The following is a 27,504-nucleotide window of genomic DNA, read 5'->3' as shown; positions in this document are numbered from 1 at the left end:
CCTTTCTGTGTCTATTTTGCTTGTGCAAGGCTAAATGCCTCTTTCAGTCTTTTCTGGTACATTTTTTGCTCATCACTAGAGTATTTTGCTTACTCAGGATCTCATCTAACGGTTTTGTCCACCAGTAAATCATGTTTTGCTGTATGTGCATACTGATCTCTGATCACAACCCACGAACAAACCGTGGCACAAAACTCCCTATATCACTTTTCTCAGAATATTCTGATTCACTGTGTTGTTTAAACACATGTAACAATTGTTCAATATAAGCATGGACTGATTTATTTGCCTCTTGAGTAGTTCTTTTGAATTTCAGCCAATCAATGTCTCTTGCTGGAACCTTTCCTTTTAAAAACATAATCACCTCACTGTATTATGTCATTACCATAGGTGAGGGTGCACAACTACAAACATCTCTGAGAAGTTTAGAACTTTGTCATCTGATACAACTCAGTCATCTGATACAACAAATATCTATTCATATGTGTTTTCATTTGAAGTTATAGTCAACAAGAGCAAGACATTTGTACAACCAATGTGGAAAACTCAACCTAATGATACCTGCCTCATCCACAGCTTGATTTGTTTATGGCCTCTTAGGAGCACATCCTCTCCAAATAAACCCCATGGATCGGGCCATACCAGCCGCGATTTTTTCAGCCTTACATGACTTTGGCAAGGAATATAATGCAATGCAGTGGTTTAACCTGCACTGCGTTACATTTCATTGTAGCAGACACTCCATGTGAAAGCATAGGCATTCCTTTACATCCACCCATGAATTCGATGCAATCCCAGATTTATTAAAGGCAGTAAACCTGGGTTTGCACCAAAACAGTGCGCCTGCTATAAAGAGGCACAACAAGGAGAAATGCCTTTATTTATTTGTCTTATTTCCTCCTTCAATGTGTACTGCATTCTGCAATATGCCTCTAAGGATTGTTGTATGGAAGGAATGCTTTCCTGTACAAAAACTATCCTGCCCCTAATGCAGCCACCCTTGCACCATGGCGCAAGAGTGCCTGCATTGGCGCTAGGCACCATACAGTGCACCAGAGCTATAAGAGAGCAGGAGTGGACCATATCTTAGTAGATATGGAGTATTGCTGCTCTCTCCCTTTCACTCAATGCAGCAAAGCATGTTGCCTGTCTGCAGTACATTGCATGAAAGGTTAGTAAATCTGGCCCCTGATATGTAAACAAAATACCTGGTGGCACACCAACCTTACCCATTTGCTTTCCATCCCCTCCTACTTGCCTCCCCCCCTCTTTCCTCCCCCTCTTTGTCACATGTTTTTATGAAACATCTACTTTAACAGCTATTAATCATTTTTTTTCAATGCCGTTACCCTACTTCACCTCCTTTTCGCTTCACTCACTCTGTCTCAGGGGGTTACAGCTCTAATGGATGATATTTAGGATAATTTGAGGATTCTTATGGATAGTTACACTAAGGAGACATTAATAGAGTGGACAGGGTATTTTAATATGAAAATGTATGAAAACAGTGAGTTCTCTGTTTTTAGTATTAGGGAAGGGGAGGTGGCAGATATTTTACACTTCTAGCACACCCCTTTTGGGAAGGCCCTGAACAGAATCTTGGTTTCTAAAAATATGACAATTGCCAAAGAATATAGGGTAGATGGGGTATGTCTTCTCCCTATGTATAATGGGTCTAAAAATGTGTCCTTGTTTTTAACTCAATTAAAATTGGGGAATAATGTTATTGCCTCTTGTATGAACGACCATAATCCGTTTATCCTGGTTCTTGATTTATATCTGTCAGGCGATTTGGGGCCGTTGGAGAATTTGTCATTAACCTGCTTACTCAACAAGGGTATCTGGATACGATGGGACAGAACAAATAAGGAAGCTTTTTTGCACTAACTTTTTAAGGATAATAGCCACACCATCTCACTACTGGCCTCTGTTGAGGAATCCCTAATGAACATTTTAGCAGCCTTCAGTGCCCTGTGTACTTCAGTGGATAATCGGCTGAGGCTTTCTAAAAATTCCCCACCATTAAGCTGTTTTCATCATGCCTGCACATCTGCCCATAAGATGTTAAACTTAGCACTGTCCAGAACTCTGAGCTGCAAGAAAGGCATTTTGTGCATAAGGAGGTTTTATAACACTTCCCTTGAGGCCAAGAAAGGCAGCTTAGGAGGAGCTTAAAAAGGCAGTCAAACTGAGGGATGGGCAGCTTTCTGGAGCAACCCTTCTTCTCTGGGTATGAGAAACCCTATTTGGATACTGCCACACCAGTTGATGCATTAGTAGACAATCGTGATAATATTTTTAATCAACAGAACAGCGCCCTCAATTTAGAAAATAGAGAAGCAATGAGTGGTACTTGGGAGATTTACACCCATCTTAGCTAAATCATTTAAGTTAGGGAGGTAGTTGCTGCAATTAACCAGAGCCCCTCTGGTAAGGCTGCCAGACCGGATGGGGCGACATGGTGCCTTTATAAAGATAATGTTTTATTTTGGGCTCCAATTTTAACAAATGTTTTTAAGGCTGCTATAAAGGGGAAATGCATTCCATCTTGGAGGGAAGCAGTAGTTGTCCCCATTTTTAAAAAAGAGATAGACTTTCCCAATATTGTTTTTGCCCTATTTCCCTTCTGGACAGCTCCCTTAAGATAGGAAACAATTCCTGATCCCAATCCTGCATACATCTAAAATCAGATCTCATAAGAAGGCCTTGGGCTTCTTGCAAAAACTCTGTAGTATGGATCTGTGCGCTGCTGTGGCAAATATTATTCACTGTGCCTGAGGGATCAGAAATAGATATGGGACTATGTCATTTATTCTGTATTTTGTTCTTCTGGTATTTTATTTATTATTCTGCCTAATTCTTTAAGATTTGTTTTTAGAAATTCTATTTGATTGTAACGTTTTATGATTTATGTCCTTATTGATTGACCGACTGATCAAGAAGAATGCCAAAGACCAAGAACAAGCATGCAGCAAAGGTGCTAATGGCAGACCTTTGAAGAGTGTAAGATTGTGTCCAACGGAACTCATAGAAGTCCTATATATGAAGGACAGTAAACAGGGTCTGGGAACATGGAGTGAGAAATAAAAAAAAAGTGAGGAGCAGGCTTATTCTCAGTGTATGTGATGCATTTATATTCTGTCTCCACCATAATTGTCCTGGAAGTATCACCCTGACTCAGAAGTGTACGGTCTAGTTAAGAGCTTTCATGGTACTGTTTCCCACAGCTTCCATGTCTGTCCTCTCCGAACCGTAAAGAAAGTCTTAACCACCTATTGAATACAGGTGCAAGCATAACACAGTTTCACTGAGTGCTCATCCCTAAACATGTAATAATTGGATAACCCCTATTGACATACCTGACTTCAAAGTAAGGCCACAGTAGAAGGGCACAAAAATTGCACCACCAGAAAAAAAAATAAGATGTCGTATTTAGTCTACTGTGTAGATATACACCACCCACATGTCGTTAAAAAATAATCATGTTGCAGTCCTGTAGGTCACACTCTCAGGTGGAATATTTTGGACATGTTTAAAAGCCTACATCTAACAATAACTTATATCACCCATAAGTGGTGCCTTGAAGCCCACAAGGCTGGTGTGAATAATGTAGAAATGTGAGCGCCAGATGAGTGGAAGCTTGCACTGGTAAAACCACTGAAAAAGAAACAAAACATTGACCATTCGGTACTCTCGTACCTCTGCCCCATTTCACTACTTCACTACTATGCAAGATCACGGAAAAAAATCGTACACAAAGAACTAATCAAATTCATTGAGGCCACTAATATCCTCCACCCCCAGCAATCTGGTTTTCGTCCCAAGCACTCCACAGAATCTGCACTCCTGGAAATAACGGATGCACTAAAAACTTTAGCTGACAAAGGTAGAAAGGCGGTCCTGATCTTACTCGACCTGTCTGCTGCGTTCGATACTATCTCACACAATGTTTTCCTGGAGAGACTCAAACTCAGCGGCATCTCAGGTACCGCTTTGGAATGGATTAAATCTTTCCTCACTAAACGCAGACAAGCTGTGACCCTTGGCCCCTTCCTTTCTGTAGAACGTAACATAACAACAGGAGTCCCTCAGGGCTCGTCATTGAGCACGCTGCTGTTAAACATTCATATGACCCCGCTCATCTCCTTGATAGCGTTCTTTGGGATTGAAGTTACGTCCTATGCAGACAATACCCAGATAGTTATTTCCCTGTACAATAATTCCACAGATGCCGAACTTAACTTTAAACACCGCCTAGCCAAAGTCATCCAGTGGATGAAGGACAACTACCTCAGATGCAACACCGACAAGACCGAGATCCTCCCCATAGGGAAAAATGTCTCATTCCAGCCTTGTGAATGGTGGCCAGAGGGAACTACACCTCCACCTGACATGGTTAAGGTAGCCAAAAATTTAGGAGTACAGTTCGATACTGTGCTTTCCTTCCTCCCTCACGCTCTGGCATTAGCAGGGACCTACTTCAGCCTTATTAAATCTCAAAAAAATGTTTTGATTTAATCCCACTCAACGCAAGGAAACCAGTGGCAGTGACCCTGATTCTCTCATGTCTGGACTACTGCAACAGCCTTTTGGCAGGAGCCAACAAATCCACACTTAAAAGATTTCAAGTCGTCCAACACTCTGCGGCGCGTCTAGTTCTAAAACTCCCACGGAGGTCCTAGACATCATCGGCTTTAAAAGTCCTTCATTGGCTTCCATTGCTCAAGAGGATACTCTTTAAAATCCTTCTAATCATCTTTAGAGCCACCCTCAAACTGGGACCAAAGTACCATTCAGCACGGTTCACTCCCTACATCACAACCAGGACCCTTAGGTCCTCGTCAGCCAACCTACTTAAGCCACCCACTTTTAGATGTAAAACTAAAGGAGGAAAAACAGTGGCCACTTTGGGGACCAAAGCCTGGAACCTGTTGCCAACTCATTTAAGATTGCAAAAAACAGAAACCCAATTTAGAAAGGCACTGAAAACCTGGGTATTCTGCACCTCAGATTAATTCTGCCTTTCACTCACCTAAGAATACCCCGGCCCCCTCTCACCTCCAGCCAGCGCCGGGATGCTCTTTTGGAATGGCAGTCAGCGCTTTATGAATACCACATTACATTAAATTGCATTACATTACATATCAAGTGTAAAGTAATCGTGTCCCTGTAGATTGAAGCAGCCTTTTCAAGTTGTACATCCTGCTTCAAATATAAAAGCCTTACTTTCATAAACTGGTTTTTATAATGCCTTGAAAATGCATTTTTGCTGCATTACCATATTTTTCTATCTGCCAAATTCATTGGTGAACTTAGAGGTTTAATTACAGGAACATCCAACTATAGTCACCTAGAAATGTGATTGTAGGGGAGAGTACAAATGACATCACAAAGAGAGAGCAGGAGAGCAGATTGTACCATGTTCATGAAAACAGGGCTCTGGTGGGAGTCTGCCTTTGTTAACGACCTTCCCTATATGGTGCTTGGCTCATGTCAGTCCTGAGCTGTGTCTTCTTAAGAATTTTGGGGACCCCGTGCAAGACGTATTTTGGAGACATGTTCAGAACAACTTTGAATTTTATTACCCATTTCCCTCTGTTTCAAGTCCACATAATGCCAATCAATACTGAAATATGCGTTAACATTTCAGAAACAGCACCACATAAAAACTGTTAAAATCTGTCTTTTCCAGTACCCAAATAATCCTTTAAATGACAGTGGGTATAGAGAGACAGAGTAAGAGGTAAGGTTAGGCTGAGAGAGGATATGATCGAGAAATAGAAGAGAGCGAGGTCAAATAGAGAGAAATTTCACATTCTCAGGAGGTTCCTTGGACTGTAGGGGTGCTGGGCAATTGCCCACTTTACCCATACCTTACAATGTCTCTGCCAAGAGATTTTCTGGGCTTAGAACCAGTTTGACTGGGTTTCATGTGGGTGGGAAAAGGGAAAGTGCCATTACAATAGGTCAGCCCTAGGGAGGCTCCACATAGAGACCACAGGGTTCTACATTTTTGGAAGGTCTCAGAATTGAGGTTTCTGGGTTTTTTGTTGCAATAAATTTACAGGAAGTGCATCAAAAGAGGGATGAATTCACTGTGGAGTATTTTTAGGATTATCCCATGTGCCATCACAAATCGCTAGCCAGTAACTACCATACGAAAGGCTCTCATCCAAAGGACTTCTAACACTAGACTTGGAAGAAACATCCCCTCCACCCTCCATGCATGCTTCAGCCTGAGATAGACATAGCTTTGGGTGTTATTTAGTTGATATGTGGTCTGGATTGTGGCATAGGAGGCAAGGGTTTCTCCCTCTAGGATATCTCCCAGTTTGGAGATTCCGATCATATTCCATTGTCTAAAACCCTGAAGTTTACGAATCTCTGGCAATCTTGCTCCCTCCCACTGGGTGTTTCTCTCAAGAGTCGTGTATCCCACTTCATTTGTCTCTCTGCTCCCTTCCAGGCTGGCAAAAGTCGGCTAGTACCTTTGCCCCATACAAGTAATGGAGGTCTAAATTGGAGCTGTTCCAGCGCGTATGTAGGATGATCTCCAAGCATTGTTTACCCATTCATTATGACCACAAGGTGGGCCGCCCTGTAGTAAGCTCATATGTCGGGTAGCGCAAGGTCCCCAGTATACGTTGAAGTGTTTGTAGCGCCACTCTTGCATGAGCCCCGTCACTCAGACGTGTGCACAATTCGTTGTTAATTGTTGTAAAACTGGTCTTGCGTATCTTGCGATATGTGTTTTGTAATATGTACAACAGCTTAGGGAGCGTAATACAGGATGACCCGGCCCATTATCATCAGCAGAAGTTGCCCCCATCTTCCTATATCTTTATGAAATTATGTTAGGACCCATTTAATATTCCGTGTTAGGTTCACAATCCACATTAGTGGTAATTTAAAGGCCTAGGTAGCGTAACCCTTCTTAAGCCACCTGTAGGCACCCCTGGATCTCTCGACTGTCAATGGGTCTCTCTATTGAGTAAAGACTAGATTTGTCCCAATTCTTGCTCTAACCTTCATGTCGACTATAGTCCTGGAAAATTTGTAGGACTGTTGAAAGCGTCCTGGTTGGGTCATTGGCATATGAAAGAATGTCATCAGCATAAAGCGAGATTTGTTTGTGGCCCAATACCCCCCCTTCTTCCTTCCTTGAAACCACTCATTTCTGGGTGGAATCTGATTACACAAGCCAGTTGCTCCAAAACTAAAGCAAACAGTAGCGGGTGTAGGGTACATCCTTCTCTAGTACCTCTTCTCACAGGTAAGCTTGTCGCTCCATTAACCCGAAATCTGGCCTCAGGATTAGTGTAGAGTAGCACTACCCAGGCTATAAAGACCAGCCCAAACCTCAACAGTGTTTGCCTCATAAATGGCCAGTGAACTGTGTCAAATGCCTTCTTGGTGTCGAGGGAGAGGATCACTTGCGCGTTGGCCCTGTGTTTTACGCTATCCATCCAGAATGGCAAGTCGGCGAAGGTTGAGGCTTAAAGCCTGATTGATCGCAGTGTATGAGAGATGTGATGACCATCAGGAGGCACATAGCCAGGATTTTTGTCTCTAAATTAAGTAGTGATATCGGCCGGTAAGACCTGCATTCTGCTGCGGGCTTCCCTTGTTTATGGATCACTACTACCGTAGCAGTACGCAGATTGGTTGGGAGTGTCCCCTTTTCCTTTGCCACTCAGAACATATTTAAAAGGTGGGGGCTCAGCAGGCTAGCATTATGTTTGAAGAATCCTGTGGGAAATCCGTTCTGGCCCGGGGTCTTCCCCGATTTCTGTCTACCAATGGCGTCCATCACTTCCTCAAGGGTCAGCTCTTTGTCTAGCATGACTCGGTCCTCCCGAGAGAGTGTGGGAGTATCTATTGCCTCCAAGTAACCACTAATTTGTGTACTGCCAGCTAGGTGGCTTGTCTCCGTACAATGCTGTGTAGTAGCGGGCAAAGGCACCCTATATGCCTTGGGGTGTGGTGTAGGCCTTGTCCTGGTTATGTATGACAGCCACCCATTTTGCCTCTCTCTCCTTTCTACTCAGCCAGGCCAGGAGCTTCCCAGTTCTATCACCCGCCTTCGTATAATCAATGTTGAGTGGCATGAAGTTGGGCTTTCACTTCTTGTATTCCCCCCGTGTTAACTCCATCTGGAGGAGTGTATGCTGGTCAACCTCGGGACCAATGTGCCTTTCTTATTCCAACAGCCTGCACTCCAGTCTCAATCTCTAGAGTATCCTTTCTCTTGTTGTGGGCTATGATGTTTTGTGCCCTATCCCGTTCCTCTGTCTTAAACGCCTCCCATAGAGTGACCGCTAAAGTACAGTTCTAAGTCAGTTTGGATTTCATTGGCAACCTCTCTATCCTATAAGGCAAGGCATTTAGTCTCCACTCCTGTCTGTGTTCTCTTGTTCTCCCTCCCACTGTTAGCCAGAGAGGTGAGTGGTCAGATATGCCCCTCGCCAAATATACTACTCTTTCCAATGTCTCCACCTCTCCTGCTGCGGCAAAGAGGTAGTCCAGTCTAGAGACTACCCTATGGGTGCCTGAAAAGCAGGAGTAAGAGTAATCATTTGGATGGTGTCGACGCCAGAGGTCAATGAGACCAAGCGTGTCCTGGAATTGGGCCAAGTGAGTGGGACTGCATGTCCCGGGATTTAAATGTGTATGATCCATATGTGGATTTGTGACATCATTAAAGTGTGTGGAGGGTCAAGACTCCAAAAGTATCCAGCTACTTTGTCTAGTGTTTGCTGTTGTAGCCATGGGGTGCATAAACACTAATCAACATGAGCTCTCTTCTGCCCCATGCCCCCTTGTACCGCCACAAATGTATCATTTGGATATGTCCATGTTTTGTTAACATGAAAGCGGTGTGATTTTTTAATTAGTATTGCGCCCCTCTCCATCCCATGGAGAATCCTACTTGCGCAAGTATGGTGTATTATCCCTTTCCTAGGAAGGAACAGTGTGTGCCCATCAAGTACGTCTCTTGTAAGAGGACAATATTGGGTTTAAGTCCTTTAATGTATCTAGTTACCAGCCTTCTTTTAATTTTATTTCCTAACCCTGTGACGTTCCATGCCAGTATTGTGTAGTTGCTCTCACCCAGCATGGATTTGTACATTTTTCATGACCATTCCGGTGTGTTCCATCACAGCTACAGCCGCTTCCCTCCCTGCCCTCAGTATCCATTTGGTCATTTTCGAAAATAACATCTCATTTCTCCAAGTCGTATCTTGACATCTTCCTTCTCTCAACATGAACCCCCTCCCTACACTCTTCCACTACCCACGCCGCCCCTGAACTCATCAACATGACAACTGCAGCACAGGTAAAACTTAAGAGGTCTGTCTCCCTCCCCCTCCCCCAAAACAATCAACTATAAATCACGAACATTGGGTCTCTAAGAAGTGGATGATCACTACCCCATCAGCCGAATACTCTCTTTCCGATGGCTCGGAGGCTACTCGATCTTGGATTCTCTGCTGTTTCTGTCCAATGTTTCCTCATGAAGTTTCTTCCTTGGACTTCGAATTCTGTGTCATCTTGTCTACGGTCCGTTTGGGGTAAAAAGGTGTTCCCACGTTGGCCCCGCGTGAAGCTGTCCCTCTGGGTCTCCCGGAACCTGCCCTCTCTGGTTTGCCTGCCTGGGGCATCCCTGTTGAGTCCAGTCGACATCTCGGGGTGGGATGCTCCTCAATCCAGGCCCATGCCTTCTCTTGAGTCTGAAAAAAAGTTGTGGTGCCCTGGAAGATCACTTTAAGTTTTGCCGCAGAGAGCACCATGTATTGGATCTCAAGAGTTCTCAATTTTGCCTTGACTGCATCGAATCTTCGCCTTTGCTTTCGCAATACACAGGAATATTCAGGGAACACCATTATTCGTGCATTGGCATGTCTGATTTCCCCCCTTTGCCTCAGCTCCCGGAGTATTAAATCACGATTTTGAAAGTTTAGGAAGTGGCCAACTAAGGGTCTCTCGGGGGGCACCAGGCAGCAGCCGGAAACTTGGCATCCTGTGGGCTCACATGATTATAAAACAGGGTGATAACTGCACCTTCGTGAGGGTATCTTTGAGCCACGTCATTAAAAAATGTCCCCGGTCTGCCCCCTCTGTTCCCTCTGGAAATCCAATGAAGGGGAGGTTGTTCCTATGTGGCCTATTTTTTGCGTCGTCTATTCTCCTAGCCACCTCTTTCAGTGAGGCCGCCAGCCCCGTAACTTCCTTGCGCATAGTGTAGGAAACATCCTCAACTTCAGCAACCCTATTTTCCGCTTGGGTCACTCTCGTCGATACTTTGCGCAAATCATGGTGCAGCAGCATCACCTCGGAGTGCACCTCGGCCATCTTCCCCTCCAAGGCCTTCCTGGAAGCGTGTATAGCCTGTAATATGACTGCGTTGTCCGGAAGAGGTGTGTCCTCCCTCCGCTGTGGTTGCTCAGGGTATAACTTTCATGTATCGGTCCATTTTTCCCTGCTTCGTTGGTTTGGGGTCTTTATCTTTCACCATCTCATTAGATGTGGTTCGAGCCACTAGCTAATTGCTGTACGTCTTTCTATCGGGCCTCCTCCGTGTGAGTGGTGTGTAGTGTCTGCTTGTTTCACCCGTGGTTGAGGAAATGAATGCCCTTCTCCACCGCATATTCACCTTCCTCTCTTTGGCTGGTGCCGTCAGGTCACAGTCCAGGCGAGTCCCACTGTGTAGGAGTGGCTCCGGCCCACCCTTCACTGTATTAGTGCCTCCGGCCCACCCTTCACTGTATTAGTGCCTCCGGCCCACCCTTCACTGTATTAGTGCCTCAGCCATCTCCTTTAGGTGTACTATTGTCCCCTTGGGTTGTTGGCTCCCTTGTCTCTGGAGTCACCTCTCAGATTCCTGATGGTGTGTGCTACCCACTTAGCCCTGGTTATAACTGCCAAGGAGATGGGAAGGTGGGAGAAGGCGTCCCGGGGGCTCCCCACCTCTCCCCGATCGTGGTGCGTTCCGTCACCAACTCCAGCTATGGCTCGCTCCCAGCAGGGGGGATGGGTGCTTTGTGCACAGCTCCTGGTCCTTTGTGTATTTGTTGCTGCCTGACCGCTCAGCAGCCATACAGTCCCCCTCACCTGCTTGTGGTCTCGGGGATGGCATTGATCTCCTCGACTCAGCGAGGTCAGTGGCCAGGACCCGTCTGCGTGATCATGGCAGATGAGTGTCATGTGGCAGCCAGAGGCCTCACGCTGTCACACTGCCTCTCTCTGGTGGCGCTGATGTTTCTCCCTCTCCAGAGTGTTGTGTTGTGTGGGGCACGGGGGAAGTCACCAACGGGGACCCCTACACTCAGGGGGCATCTGGGGCCTACAAGCCTGACACGTGGCCTGATATTATTAAATGAGCACACGGACACTGGGTTACTTCTTGTGGCTCAGCACGCCGTCGCCAACTGGCGTACGTGCGTACGTGGGCCCTTTTTATTAACCAGGTCATGTGATGTCACGCGGGACGCGTGTTGCGCCCGTGCGTAAATAGACTAGAACACAACATTCCTCACCAAACACAAAAAGAAATAAACGAAGCACTGCAAACACGGCACGTGTAGAAATACTTTAAGCAGTCACTTTCAGTCTCTTTGACTAATTACACAGTCTCATTTGAGAAATTAGAAAAATACTAGATAGTGGAACAGTCTTACATGAAATGATTGCGGAGGCGGCAGGATGGCTCTGGATTTCTTCTTAGTCGATATTGGGACGCCCCTCTGCTCGACATGACACCAGCCCCGGCCAGGAGCGTTGAGTCACTGCTGCACTCTTCTGAGCTGCTTCCGCTCGGCTCCGCGTTGATATTCTCTGATTCCCCAGGAGATGAATCATCCCCACTGGCTACGCCTGTAGATTCATCTTCCTGAGAGCATTCTGTCGGGATTGGAGATCCGATTGCCGCTGGACTAGCAGATGCCCGGCTCTTGGGCATCTCAGATGTGGAGGTCGCCAGTGTCTCTGGATGAAATAGTTTGAAGTGTGATACGTTGTGAGTCGCGGTCTCTCGGCCTCTTGTCGCAATGATGCGAGTCCCTTTTACATTAGCCACGGTCCAGGGCCGTGTCTCGTATGTCAATCGGAACTTTCCACTGGTGTTTCGAATCTTTAGTAGTACAAGATCTCCCCGAGTGATGTGGGGGTTTCTGGCCCTTCGGCGCTTGTTGGTGTGGGCATAGGCTTCCTGTTGCCGGGCTTCAATCCGGCTTTCATCGGAGGACTCTGGTCTCCAGTGCGGGTGATGAGGAATGGAATCTGCAACCACTCGCCCCATGAGCACGTGTCCGGGGGCGACTCCTGTGGTAGTATGAGGGGTCTGTCGGTAGCTCCTCAGGAATGTAAAGATCGCCAGTTCCACGGACTGTCCCTTGTCATGGGCTATTCGAATCACCTTGTTGAGAGTTCGCATGAAGCGCTCCACCTCACCATTGGCCTGGGGCCAACGGGGGGTTATTCTGCGATGCTTGATTCCAAGGGTCCTAAGATAGTTGGCTAATTCTTGTCCCTGGAATGGGGGGCCATTGTCGGTGCGTATTTCTCTCATCAGCCCATGGGCTGCTACAATCTTCTCAAGTTTGGGGATGACCTCCGTGGCACTGGTGGTGGATATCACCGCTACTTCCGGGTACTTGGAGTGGTCATCGATGACTACCATGGTGTGCCGCCCATCCGGCAGGCTACCAAAGTCCAGACTGACACACTCCCACGGACGTTGAGGCCTAGGCTCGGCGATGACGGGGGTTTCCCTCGGCGCGTCGCCAGTGGCCTGACAGGCAGTACACGATCTCACAGTGGCTTCCACGAGGGTGTCCATGAGAGGAAACCATACCTTGGTTCTTAATCTTGATTTTGTTTTGACCATTCCTTGGTGGCCAATATGGGCCAGTTGTACTGCTTGGGCCGTCAAGGCTGACGGTATTACCAATCTGTGACCTCTCAACAGGCACCCAGTGTCATCTTCATTGAATTCCTCTCTCACATGATGTAGGCTTTCCATGACACGTTGAGCTTCGGGCATTAGTATTTTCCACTCTTCCTTGGCTTTGGGCCAATTTCCACTTTGAATGGCCTTCATAGCTCTCTGTAGGCAGTCATCATTTCGGGTGGCTTCAGCAATATTCTCCACCGACATAGGCATTGGGCATGACAGGGCCGTGATGCATCTCACGTATGCTTCGGTGTCAGCTGCGTCCTCTCTTTCTTCTCGGGTGGCAGCTCTTGGGTGTCGGGACAGATAGTCCGCAGGATTCCTGGACCCGGGTTGGTACTCTACTCTGCAGTTATAGTCTTGGAGTTGGAGCATCCACTTCTCAATGCGAAGTGGGGGTTTGGTGGACGTTCCGGAGAATAGCGCAACCAGCGGCTTATGATCGGTAGCCACCACGAATGGCTTTCCGTAGACATAGAGGTGGAAATGCCGACATCCCCAACGAATGGCTATCGCCTCTTTCTCGATTTGAGAATATCTTTGTGCAGTCTCTGTGAGGGAACGGCTGGCAAAAGCCACAGGAGCCCAGTCTTCATCTGCTCTCTGCCTTTGCATTAGGACGGCCCCTAGTCCTACCGGACCAGCATCCACGGCCACGAGTGTCAATTTCCGGGGGTCAAAGAAGGCAAGTGTGGTGGCATCAGACAGAGCTTCCTTGATTTCCTGAAACGCTTTGGCCTGCTCTGGACCCCACCTTCATGGCATGTTGTCTTTTGTGAGTTCTCTCAGCGGTAGCGTCAGATTGGCGAGGTCGCGGATAAACATACCACAGTAGTTTACCATACCCAGAAAGCTTCTGACTTCAGTAACTGTGGTGGGAGGAGCAGCTTAATTAATGTCTTTCACCTTGTCAGGATCCGGGTTGACCCCATCAGCTGAGAAGGTATACCCAAAGAATTGCAACTTTCGTTTCAGGAATTCACACTTCTCGCGATGCAATGTGAGGCTGGATTCTCTGAGTTTTCGAAACACCAACGCCAAGCGAGTGTTGTGCTCTTGAATGGTTCTAGCGTGTACCATGATGTCATCGCTGACATTGATCACCCCAGGTATGTCGGATGTTAATTCTTGTATGACGTTCTGGAATACTTCGGCCGCACTGGACACGCCAAAGCTGAGGCGGGTGTACCTCCTGAGGCCCACATGCGTCGAGAAGGTCGTGATGTTGCGCGACTCCTCATCGAGCACCAGCTGATGATACCCGGATCGCAGGTCAAGCTTGGAGAACCAGCTGGCTCCCGCCATTTCTCAGATTAGATCATCAATGGTGGGTGTGATGTGGCGTTCCCTTTTTATAGCAGCGTTGGGGAGCCGCATGTCCACACAAATCCGGACTGCTCCTGGTTGTTTTGGCTTGCGTGTGACCACAATGGGTGAGACCCATGGAGTAGGACCCGTGACCTTTTCTATGATCCCGGCCGCTTCCAGCTTCTTGAGTTCTTCCTCCACCTGAGGCCTGAGGTGGAATGCAATGCGGCGGTGTCGCAGGGCTACCGGCTGGATGGTGTGGTCGATGTGGAGGTGTATCTTGTTCCCCGTGAACTTTCCAATGCCCTTGAAGATGTCGGAGAAATCCGTGATTAGTTGTTTGACTGACCCCTGGTGGACTCCAAGAGCGAACATGACCACTCCCAGGTCTTCCGCCGCCCTGCACCCAAGTAGCATGCCTTGCCCGTCTTCTAAAACGAAGACGTTGGTGGTGATGGATTGGTCTCCATGCGATATCGTCGTCTTGAACTTCCCACGAATTCTGAGTGGAGTGTCCTGGCCATAGGCGAATACAACAATGGGTGACGGAGACGGCTTCGGGGGCGGGTCCAATGTCTGACATAGAGCTGCGGCCATGAGATTGATGGTCGCTCCTGTGTCTACTACGGCCATGAGTTCTTGTTTGCCCACTCCGATGTTGCACTAGTTCGGCGGATCGCGGTGCCGATCATGTGCACCTTGTGCACCGTTCTTTCTTCTTCCTCATCATCGTCCATATCACTTGGACTCGGATCGCCTTCTGGCACCGCGTTTACCACTTGTCGGGGTCTGCGGAACTTCTTGGAACGACACACTTTCTCGAAATGATTGAACCTGCCACATCCCGAGCACCGCTTTCCTTTGGCAGGGCAGTCTGCTGTCTGGTGTGGTGGCCCGCCACAATATCCGCAGGTCTTCCCTGCAGTTCCCGCAGCAGCTCCTGTGCTTTTCCTGTTCCACCTTGCCGGGGCCTTCACAACCAGTTTGTTTACGGGTTCTGCCTTCACCGGCACTTGGAGGGCGGCTTCCATATGGGCTGCGCAGGCTTTTGATAATTTTTTGGTCCTGCCTAGGGTTAGGATGTCCGCGAGGGGCTTTCCGGATTCCTCCAGAATGCGTTCTCGAAGCTTGGCCAAAGCACATCCTTGTATGATTTGTCCCCGTATCTCTTCCATGATGTCTGCGAACATGCATGTTGATGCCAGGTTCTTTAGGCATGCATGATACGTGTCTAGGGACTCTTCCGGCAGTTGTCTTGCTTCCGGGATATGAACCTCTCATAGTCCTGATTGGCCATAGGCTCGAAGTATGCATTTAGGGCATTTATAAGTGAATGGTGGTTTTTGGGTGTGGCTTCCACCAGAGTCATAGCAATGTTGTGGACATCCTTTCCCCCTAGGTGGAGAACCATGGCTCGCTTCTGGTCTTTGTGGCCTTTGGTGGCTTCGAAGAAGATCAGCAGTCGATCTACCCAGTCCTTCCACTTCGGGGCCAATGACGACGGTGACCCTTCTACCACAAATGGCTCTATTGGGGGAATTGTGGCCATACTTGTGGTAATGAGGTGCTTCGCAGTTTGCAGAGACTGCTCGCGTGACTCCACGAACCAGAATGAGGTTTGGGGGTGTCAATGCTTGTTGAGTCTTGCAGGCAGGGGAGCCTGTTGTGCTTGACGCGTCGTGAGGTGCTGCAGCGTTCGCTCCCCGACCGTTCCCCGGCGTCGACGAGGCTTTTGTCTCCCCCCCCCCACGGGTTCAGTGCAGCCTCTTCCGCAGCACGGCGCGTTGTCGTCTCTCCCTTATGGCGGGGCCTCGACCAGGGGCACGTGGCGCCGAGTACCGCGGAGGTAGAGGGGGCGTGGCCGCGGTGGCGTGGAGTGTCCTGCACGCGTTGGCAACAGCAGCGCGCTTCACGCACCGGCGGCCAGCCCAAGTGCGGCGCTGCTCGGGGTCGCTTTCACCGACCGAGAGGCGGCTGGGGCTGTGATAGTCAATGTGGTGCTCCGGGGCTGGCCCGTGGGACACAGCGCGGCGGGATGTCGACCACGCACAGCGTGCGCACAGGCTCACCTGGACCGAGTACGGCGACCAGCGGGGCCCAGACTGATGTCCTCTGATGCGAGTCCGCACTGCAAGCGGATCGTGGGGCACGAGCGCCGCGAGCGGGTTACAGAGCTCGCGACCGCCCCAGCACATCGGGCGCGGTGCACACACACAGCAAGGGTACGCCCACCCTCGTCGCCAGCTGTTGTGTTGTGTGGGGCACGGGGGAAGTCACCAACGGGGATCCCTACACTCAGGGGGCACCTGGGGCCTACAAGCCTGACACGTGGCCTGATATTATTAAATGAGCACACGGACACTGGGTTACTTCTTGTGGCTCTGCACGCCGTCGCCAACTGGCGTACGTGCGTACGTGGGCCCTTTTTATTAACCAGGTCATGTGATGTCACGCGGGACGCGTGTTGCGCCCTGTGCGTAAATAGACTAGAACACAACACAGAGGGAGAAACATCAGCGCCACCGGAGAGAGGCAGCGTGGATTTCTTTGTAGGCCTCACGTACTCCATCCCACCAGGGCCCAGGAGATGGTTGCGGTTAGGCTCACCTCAGCTTCACGGGTCCTAGAGGCCAATTTGGCAGCCTGCTCCGCCGCGTCTCAGCTAGTGTGTAGTTTCAGGGGAGCTTCAGACTCGCACGCCTGTGATTCATTTCCTCACGTCTCATCAGGCGTCTCTGAACTCGGCACTGCCCAGCTCTCGTAGGCCGCCACCATCTTGAGCAGCCGTGCTCCGTTTTCGCTTGACAACTTTTGGAGGTTCTCCCCTGCCCGGGATTTCCTCTTGGCCCCTCTATTGCAGCCGCTGTAGGTTGGGGGACACAAAACACCTCTTGCAGTTGTTTGATGGCTTCTGAAGGGCAGGATTATAGACAGGATTACCTTGGGGCTGACGGAGCTGTCGATCGGCACAGCTACCCGGCCATGTTGCTGGCCAATCTTCACTGTTTTTAAACAAAAACCTAACTTTGTTATTTTTTTCAGCTAATACAACTCAAGATTTCACGAGCTCAGCATTACTCTACCTTCGTCCCTCCCCCAAGGTCCCACCAAAATAACACTTGCCATGGTTCATCTTGATCACACAAACGTATAGGGCCCACACAACACTATAAAATAGAGAATGCCAGAGATTCCTATAAACCAAAGCGTCAAGTGCTAGATCCAAAACTCCATGATTTTCTGGGTACGCCCAGACAAGCATTCAAGGCCTAGCTCAAGGGGATGTGTAATAGTGTAACTAGTTACAGCAAAACACAATTTATCACAGTTGCATTAAAGATGTTAATGTCCACCAAGAATTTTGTGCTAACACACCATTTTAATAATATCTTAATATGTGTACGAAGTGAAATCAGAAAAGTATCAATGACAAAACACAATACAGTCAGTGATCATGGTAATGCTGCAGTATAACAGGAAAACAAGAGTCTATGGCTATGCAAACTAAATAATGTTTGCAAAGCTAGGAAAACACACAGAATAAAAAAGGCACCTCGTCAAAATCAGTAAGACACAGATAACGGTGTTTGTAAACAAACATTTAAGAACAATAACTAGGAGCAGTGAGGACACTGCAAAAACTGGAGACCTAATCTTTCTGCCAAATGGTCACTTGATAGCGTGCCAGTTACATTTAAGGTTAAGGATCCTGGAAGCTCAATAACATCTACAAACACACAGAAGCATGTGCAATAATAAGGAAAAGGGTTCAGGTTAGTTTTTACTGTAATAAGGGAGGTATGCCAATCTCATGGATTAAGGTTAGTGAAGATCAGTCACTCCATCTTGCTACCTAGTGGCCCAGGAGGCTTCAGGTCAACAGTTCCTCACAACAGCAGGTGCAATGATGGTTGATAGGGAAAATGTTGTCTGCCGCATAGTAAAAGGGCACAGACCGAAGGGCCGATTCACAAAGGTCTTCTGCATACGCAGCGAAAGTGGCGCACTCATGGCAGGGTCCCGCATAGGGTAACTACAGTACGTAGGTCCGTCCATGGTTGCGGACCACCATCAGAAGTGCAAACACCCTTTGTGAATTAGGCCCCAAATGCACAAATGGGTTTGTTCGACACCACTCAGGTCTTACAGGATGCACCTTGCTGACTACTGAACCCATTGTTATTCCACCACACATGACACAGTTAATGACAATGAAAAGAAAGTTGAGTCATGAGTCCCCATTCAGTTTCACCTGTCCTTGAAGTTCAGTTGCCCTTGTCAGATGAGGAACAGAGGGACTTACAAGGAGCTGTCTCCTCATCTGATCCCTCTGGGCTGGCTGACGGCTGCCACAAGGTAAGGTCTGCAGCAGCACTAGGGCAGGCCAGCCGAGCTTCGGCAGGGTGTTCAGGCTTATTCATGTCAAGAGCCAGTGGGTATTACTCAGTACCACACTCTAGGATCACTGAACGTAAAGCAGTTCATGCACATATTGGTAATGCCAGGAAGTGCATTGGGGTGTTCAGTTAGGAGAAACCATGCAGGAGATGTCCGTGTGGGCTTTGCCGTTAATCCGAACAAGATGCCACACAATTGCGCAGTTGTTAAAAATGTTTGCAAAGTATGTGCAATTGAGTCGTAGCTGGACAGAGAGAAGCATCATCGGGAGGAAGGTGCACATGAACTATGGGCATATGGAGAGACACTGATTGCAAATGGTATGTTTCGGTCTGAACCTTGAAAGAAGGGGAAATGGCCTCAGTGCACATTGCCTTCAGTGCTGAATCAATCATAATCATAGCAGGATAAATATCAAAACAGTGATTGTGCATTTGCATCTTGTTGGGAGTGCCATAGAGAAGATCTGTTCACCAGGACCCTTGTCATTATTTTATCCTGGTGGTGCCTTGTTTGAGAAACATCAACTTCCATCAATTTCCATATGACTCAGTCCTTGAAAATCCTGTGTTTGTTGTATCTGAGTGACTGAACCATGCATGGCTCATGCCATACACCTTTTGCACGGTAAAATGCTTTGACTGGGTAACTAGGGGCAACCTGCCAGATCTCACCCGTCCCCCCAAACAACTCAATATTGGGTGGCTGAGTTTTCCCATTCTTTCCAAGCTTAATAATTTGGCACGTTTGTAGGTTCTGTGAAGCAGCCCATTCAACCTATATGACATTATAATTTCCTGGCCAGTCATAGACTTCCAGTTTACCCTACTGAACCTATTTTCACTCCAGAAAAGTGTCCAAGTCTAGAGGAAAAATATTCCTGCTAGTGGGTCTGGTGCATTTTTGCATTTAAAATATGATTACATTAAACTGTTGGGTGTTTTTTTATTATAATGCATTCTGACTACCTGATTTGCTTCGTGACGTAAGTGAAAATTTGTGACATTTTTTCTGTAATATTTTTGTCTCTTTAACTGACTTGTTTGTCCCAAGTATGTTTTTTATATTTCTTAGCTGTATTGTTGTGTGATCTAGTGCTGAACACGTAGAACTTGCATATTCTCCTACAGTGGCCTTACATTTTGATCCAAGCGAACAAAGGTGAGCCATGGGTGTCTCGGAGAAAACACGTTTCCTTTTGAAGGCTCAGTGCTTTAGGCCTTCTATGAGCTCAGACACTGCTCTCCCCAAGACATTGCATCTCCCCCACTGCGCACGACCCAATCCCCCCTCCTGCCTAATCTGAAAATACTATACACAGTTTATCCTTTTAGTTTGGTGCTTCCTTGTATTACCTGTTCCAGGACCAAAGTTATAGCATCGTTCATCTATGAATTAGATTCGAGACAGTCAGCACAATCCATATATTTTCATATTTTATTGGCCTAATTATGTTTTTTAGGTGTAGTGTAATTAAATGAACAGCAGGCTTGTGACAAATACTGCAACGTTAGTTGTTATACATCTACTAGCCCGAGTGCTCAAAACGAAAAAATATTTGACTGTCATCCTCTTGAAGGTGTCTCAATGTTTATGTTAAGTCAGCTTTCGTTTTTTCCCCGTAAACAGAATTTTGTCGCCGCTCTTTCGATTTTGCTGAGAGGAACAGTTCACGAGAAGCTGCGGTGGACATTTAACCTCTATGATATAAACAAGGATGGATATATCAATAAGGAGGTAAGAGGGTCTGATTTCTGATCATGTAAGTTACCACTACAAATGTGTGATATCATGTTAGAAGAGTGCGAGTGGGCATGTTTAACCACCACTGTGTGTGCGGGTCAGCAAGATCAGGAACCAGAGGTAGCTGGCACATCTTACCCAAGCTCCCAGAAGGGCATGTTTCCTGATTCTTTCCTCATGTAAACAATAAGAAAAACATGACTGTTCACATTTTGTATCAATGGATATGTACACACGGGTTGTATCCTTGACTGAGCTGTCAACTTAGCCTTTCTTTAATTATAACCATGATGTTAATTCAGTGACGTGCTTCGATAATCCTTCCAATTATCTTCCTTCCTTTCTTCGTCATTAAAATACAAGCAATGGCCTCCTGGACCCCTCTCAGTCGGGATTCAGAGCAGCTGACAGCACGCGCACTGCCCCCACCACCCACCTATAAGTGATATCCACCACCTTGTGCGTCAGGGAGCCTCTTCTGCCCTCACCCTTCTTGACCTGTAAGAAACCCTCTATACTCTCTCACACGCCATCCTTTTGGATCACTTTCATGACAGTGATATCTGCCTTCTTGCACTTACACGGATAGTTTCAGTCCTTTGCAATAGATCCTAATCAGTGTGCCTCATCCATTTACCTCCAATTCCTCATGGGTGGACTGTGCCCCGCCCCCCCCCCCCAAGGATCTTCTCTATGCCCACCCGTCTCGGTGTATATGTCCCAACCCTTGCAAACATTGTCAGAGCTATGGCTTTGACATCATCTTTTATGCTGTCAAAAAGCAGCTCATACTCGTCCTCTCTGTTAAAATGACTTCCACTTTAGCTAACATTTTGTTCTGCATGGAACACATAGCAGAGTGGATGAGCCACCACTGCCTAAATCTCAACGTATATAAAACCAAAGTCCTTTTATGTGGCAATACTACCCTCTGTCGTGTGGAAGGTGGTGGGCCAAGGTTTAGGCACCTTTGCTTATCTCACAGGTCAAAACACTTGGCATGATCTAGACACTAATCTGTCCATGGCCAACCAAGTTACCTCTGTGGCGACCACCTGTCTTGGCATTCTCAAAAAGCTTCACAAAGTGCTTCCATGGCTACTCCTTGTAATTTGTAAATTAGTAATCCAAGATCTAATAATTAGTAACCTGGCCTACAACAAACCTCTCTATGTCTACAGTCCTGCTTATATAATTAAGAGACTAAAATGTATTCAGAACTCTCCTGCTAAACGTGTATTTAATCTCCATGTACATACCCTGAGTGCACCTCTTCTCAGATCCTACATTAGCTCCCAGTTTTCAGAAAGCCCTTTTCAAATTACTTTTTCTTAGCCATCAAGCACATTATGGCTCTGGACCCTGAGACTTATCCTCTTTGGTCATTTTTCATCACTCTTCTCATCTCCCTGTCCTTTCTGATGTTGGCCTCTGTTTCCCCATATATCAGAATCTCCAGGTTTGTAGACTGCTCTTTTTGCTTCTTGGCCACATTTACCTGGAACAAGCTCCCTCTCTCCCTTCATATGATCTACTGTGTGTCGATATTGATAAAAACTCGGTAAAGCCATCGATTCTGATTTTCTCTCTTCTGGACTTGCTTCTTTTCACCGCACTAATATAACTTCTTTGGTGAGTTTGCATGCTACAAATCGAATTAATTTAGCATAACCTGAACATCTGCCCTCTTTAGAGTTAGCTTCAACAAGACTGATTCATTTCGAAGTAGGCTTCTTTGATCACAAGTAACTTTGGAGTTTTATACCTGTGACAATATTCTTACAAAGCTGGAAATTTTGTGTGATTTATTGTAGAAACTCAAAATATGTCAACACACTTAAGCCACAATTATGAGTGCCTTTTTAATTAATTATCCCTGCACAAACACATTTTTGTTCAGAGACTTCAATTCCAATGCACACTCTCTCTGCTTTTTTCCCTCCCCCAAATGTCTCTCTCTCATCAGCCCACACTATCCAACCCCCACAAATCATCTTCAGTTCCTCTTACTCCCTACTGATTTATTGTGGTTCTACTACTCCTCATCATTGAACACTTCAGTGGCTTGGTGTCTCTGTGCCTCCCTTCCTGCACCTTTTTTCTCATTGGCCACAAACTGCTGCCAACTGCTCCCACTGTTGGTTTTGCCAACATTTGAAAGATGTTGCTGACTTCGCTCTTATTTTATATGTAGACACAATAAGGTGGCCATCTTGGAAGTATAGAAAATAACATTCAAAGATAGCTGGCTACAGCTATTGGCTATGCTAATGCTTGCAATGCAGTTTGTCATTGATCAGCTAATGGTAGGGTAGCACCAGGGAAAGAGACTAGCATTATTATGCTGCCACAATGTTATGAAGAGAAATTTGAGACACCTGAATCATTGACGGAGGTGGACGTGAACGTGCCTCATTGGGTACATGGAATTACATCTTGACTTCTCTATCAGAAGCATGTTTTAAAATAAAAATAATTTCAGTGTCTGCCAGAATCAAGGAGAAGCAGCAGTTCTGCCACGAAAAGGGTAACTACTTTCTGTGAGTAAAGTATGTCCACAATAATTTGTCCCCAAAATGTTTTGGGGACTATCAATTAATGATACATAAAAACACACTACTGACTGACATTAGAAATGACAACAAGACTATTTGTCTGAAAGAATAAGAATAATCAATATATTTAAAAATCATGTACTGTAGATGCTAATACATCAAAGAAATAATTAAAGAACCAGATAAAGTACAGACTGTGAACAACGTTTGTGACATAAAAAATGTGCCTCATTAATAACACAGCTGGTAACACAATGGGTAATCAAAGGCATTCAACCCAATTAAAATATATGTACAGAAATGTGCTTTTGCGCCCAAATGTAGTAAATTTCCTTTAAAAAGACTTGTGGTTTTCATCCTGTCATGTACATGTTTATTTGGGCCTGGTACGCTTTGTTCATATCACGTCAACATTTCAACCCCCAGAAAACGAGTGTGGTTGAACATCACCATGAGGGCTTCATCAGGACACAGTGGTGCACAGCCTGCATATCAAGAACAAAATATACTAGATGTCAGTGTGTTTAGATATGCTAAAGCCATTGTGTAAGGTGATCATTGCAGAGTTAATCTCACCTGCTATGTCATTTTCTCAGGTAAGACGAAATGCGCGTGTCATCCTCTCTTTGGGTAAAACCTGCGTTGTGATTAATAACAAGCGCTTACCATGATTCGCAAAATATAGCCAAGATAATGTGGCCTCTATAGGAAGTATAATTGGTGAAAAGGTGGATTACTATGAAAACTTCCTACCTTAATTTGCGGATAAAAACTTTAAATCTGCTTCAGAATCATAAAGGAGCCAATTGTGTACTTCCTCTGTATTGCGTTACTTTTGAATAGGCATCCAAACTCTAGGAGCACAACGTGCTTCCTAGGTACCTTGTGTAAAAGCAAAGAATAATTTATTTTTTCAAAATCAGACTGATTTGAAAGATGTTATACTCCCAGTGTAATCTGGAAGCATTAACTTGTAACTCGCAGGTTAAAAGGAAGTTTACCGCCGGCGTGCTGAAAAATCAGAAGTGCTTGGTCGTAATGTCCCCGTCTCTGTGAAAGTGACAAAAGACGTGCTCTAAATTGTAGGTATTTAAGCACTGAGACGCCAAGTCTATGTGCACTTCCTGAAGCAAGCTGTCAATTACCCACCATTTGGCATCAATTACGTTCCTCAAGGTTGCGGAGCAACCAAAGAAACTTCTACGATGATGACAGCCAGGTGTAGAGTACGCGATGCTTCAAACACTACCTTGTAAAAATCATTAACAAAATCTAAATGCGATCCGTTATCCTTATTATTAGTAATATTCTATCGACACAAAGCATAGTATGCAAACCCACAATATTTCGGATACGCAAAAAGTCTGTAGTATGTATCTAAATCGCACATGAATACATGTGATACAACAATGCATTAATATTGACTGCAAGAATGATGTTTTATGTGTATCAATCAAGGGTTGTTAAATATGACCAAAATATAAAAGTAGGTTACTTAGTTCAGAACTAATACAAAATATGACATATCTTATACATGTATCATTTAACCCTTTACATCTTAGTTGAAAAAATGTAACACATAGTTGCTTGAATTCACAGTTAGGTTACAACACAGTCATTGAATGGTTTAAAAGTATTGCATGGTTAAGGCAACATTGTCATTATGGCATGGCAAGTTTGTTAGATTAGAACACATGCACATTATATCATAGTTTATAGGTAAAAAACAGGAAATGCCTTTATCATGAGTTCTACCCCGTACATAATATGGAAACTTGTCTCGATATCTCCCCTGATTAATTTACCCCTTTGTTAACCAAGTCAAGTAGATGTATCCACTTGCACTCACGAAGGTTTAGAATGGATGTCATATTGCCTCCTCTGGTGTTCTGCAGTTCTAGTACCCACCATTTCAAGCTGTCTATTGGGTGCTGTAGGTGGTTGTAATGGTCAACTAAAGGTGCCCCTTGTACCATACAACGTATCTGTGAGCAATGTGGCAGGCTACAGGTTTTAACTTTTTGCCTAGTTTGTCCTACATAAACCTTGTTACAAGGGCAGTTCACAATGTAAATAACATCTTTCGAATTCAAGTTAGTGTGATGTTTGAGTAAGAAATGTTTCCCTGAATGGCAAAAGTCCTTCTGCTCAACCATCAGGTTGCAGGCCTTACAATGGCCGCACTTGTAGTGGCCCACTAGAGGTGTTAACAATAGCTGAGTTCTAACTTAAGATCTGGGACAGGGGCATTCATCAAATATGAGTCGACAACATGATCATGGATATTTCTACCCCTCTTGAAGGCAAACAGAGGTGGTTCTGTAGTACCAATTTCATCCGTGATCAGGGACCAATATCTTTTAATGGCCTTTTTTATTTCATTGCTTCTGTTTCCAAAGGTCGACACAAACTACCCTGTCGTTCATTTTCTACTGGTCATCTTTAACCTCAAGAAGTGTTTCTCCGTGGCAGTACCAAACCCTTTTCCTGGCTCTCTTTAGTAGACCTTTGAGGTAACTACAGTCTTTCAGTCGCTTGATGAGAAGGTCAGAGTCCTTGATAAAATCTGACCTGTGTGTACAATTCCTTCAGAGCCTCAGGAACTGGCCTTATGGCAGGTTGTCCCGAAGATTTCGGGGGTGATGGCTCGAATATCTGAGTAATGTATTCCACTCCATGGGCCTCCTAAAGAGTGTTGTGTAAAGGGTATTCTCGATTACTTTAATCCTCAAATCTAGAAAGTCAATTTCTTCCTGACTAGATGTTATGGTGAATTGATTGTCCACTGATCTATTATTCAACTATGTGCAAAAATCTTGTAGTCTATCCTATTCCCATGTCCAAATCATGAGGACATAGTCAATATATTTTTTCCAAAGGGTGATGTTGGCAGAAAAAGTATTTTCAATGTTATATATAAACCTGTCCTCATATGTGTCCATGTAAAAATTAGCTATGTCAGGAGCGAACCCAGCCCCGTGGCTACACACTTTGTCTGATAGACAAAATCATTTCTGAATACAGAGAAATTCTTAGTCATTGCTATGTCAAGAAGGCTCACTATAAATTGGGTAGGGACAATGTGTGGTCTTCTCCCTCTGTTCTATGATATTATGGGCCACCTCTAGGGCTTCCTTCTGCGGGATGCTGGTATAGAGGGAGGTCACATCCAATGTCATTAAAAACTGTTTTCCTTTATCGAAGGGTTGACCTTCCACCAGTTGGATGACTTCCATAGTATCACAAATGTAGGATCACGTCCTAGACAACCAAGGTTGGAGGAACAAATCGACATAACGACACATTGGTTCTAGAATTGATCCACACCCTGACACAATTGGTCTCCCTGGTTGTCTCTCCTTGTTTATGTGTACCTAGAGACGGGGATAGATAGTAGGGACTTGTGGTTCTTTCTTTTTTAGATAACCAAATTCTAATTCACTAAGATATCCCTCATTGAGCCCCCTAGTGGTCAGCTGATGTATGAGCTTGATCACCACCTTTGTGGGATCTCCCTGAATCTTTCTGTAGTTGCCTGTCACCTGTAGTTGTGTCATAATCTCTGTTACATAATCAGCAATATCCTGGATTACAATGGCTCCCCCTTTATCCACTGGTTTTATGATTACATTAGTATTTCTTTTAATGGATTCTAAGCTGAGTCTCTCATCTCTTGTAATGTGTGCTTGATATATTTCTTTGTCTCAAACAATTGCATAACGTCCCTCAGGATCACTTGGTCAAAAGCTAGTATTCTGTTGGAAACTAGATGAGCCGAAGGTGGGAAGGTGGATGAACCCTGACTCTAAATCAGAATTTGAAATTTTTAGGGCTAGATGTGCATAATTGTGCCTACAATAAGTAAAGAGAGATATGCTTTACAAGGCAGGCCAACAAACATTGTTAAATAAACTGACATCAGTGACTCTAAATTTGCAACACTATAACAGATTCTGCAATTGAAAGGAAGAAGGTAAGGAATTAGCTTAGAGTTCCATGAAACATGTGATATATAAAGTTGGCAAATCGATCTTGGAGTAAATAGCTTTAAGCATTTAAATTGCAATATATTGTTTGCATTCTTTCTATCTTACCATGCGTAAAATCTCCAGGGTTTAACTTTGTAAGTGCAGATTAGCAATGTTTTTCTCAGAAGCCCACTACCAAGACTATTTCATTTTGATTTTACCCATGCCTTTCTTCCACATCCTTGTAGTTCCTGTCTTTTTATCTCACTTTTTTCGTGTTCTTTTTCATCCCTGCTTCTCCCTCTGTTACGGTTTTTCTTTGTCTCCCTTCTTTTTTACATCTCTCTTTTCTACATTTCCATCTCTTGCTCTTTGTCTAAGACTAGTAATGAAAATCAGTTGAGGTGCCCAAATAATAGATGCTGGTGCCCACCACTTGCAGTGCATTGCATGAGGTGAACACCAAATAACTCTGGTTCTTCCTTTGTTTGTTTTGACAACAAACACTCTAAATGAGGGCAAAGGGGAGAGGGTAAAGACACAAACACTGAATAACTAAATTCAAATCCAGTAACTCACT

General features: G+C 45.6%; 1 protein-coding gene across 1 annotated transcript in view; it reads left to right on the top strand.

Moving 5' to 3' along the window:
* Positions 1 to 27,504, top strand: part of KCNIP1 (potassium voltage-gated channel interacting protein 1) — a 1,548,155-nt gene that overhangs the window by 1,489,223 nt on the left and 31,428 nt on the right. Inside the window, exon 6 of the mRNA XM_078653361.1 lies at positions 20,288 to 20,395. Coding sequence (XP_078509487.1) covers positions 20,288 to 20,395 — 108 coding nt within the window. The remainder of the gene's footprint in view (positions 1 to 20,287; positions 20,396 to 27,504) is intronic.

Source organism: Lissotriton helveticus, chromosome 7 (genome assembly GCF_964261635.1).
Source record: "Lissotriton helveticus chromosome 7, aLisHel1.1, whole genome shotgun sequence".
In the NCBI taxonomy this organism is placed as follows: domain Eukaryota; kingdom Metazoa; phylum Chordata; class Amphibia; order Caudata; family Salamandridae; genus Lissotriton; species Lissotriton helveticus.
The sequence above is the reverse complement of the archived record's forward strand: the minus strand, read 5'-3'. Positions and strand labels throughout refer to the sequence as shown.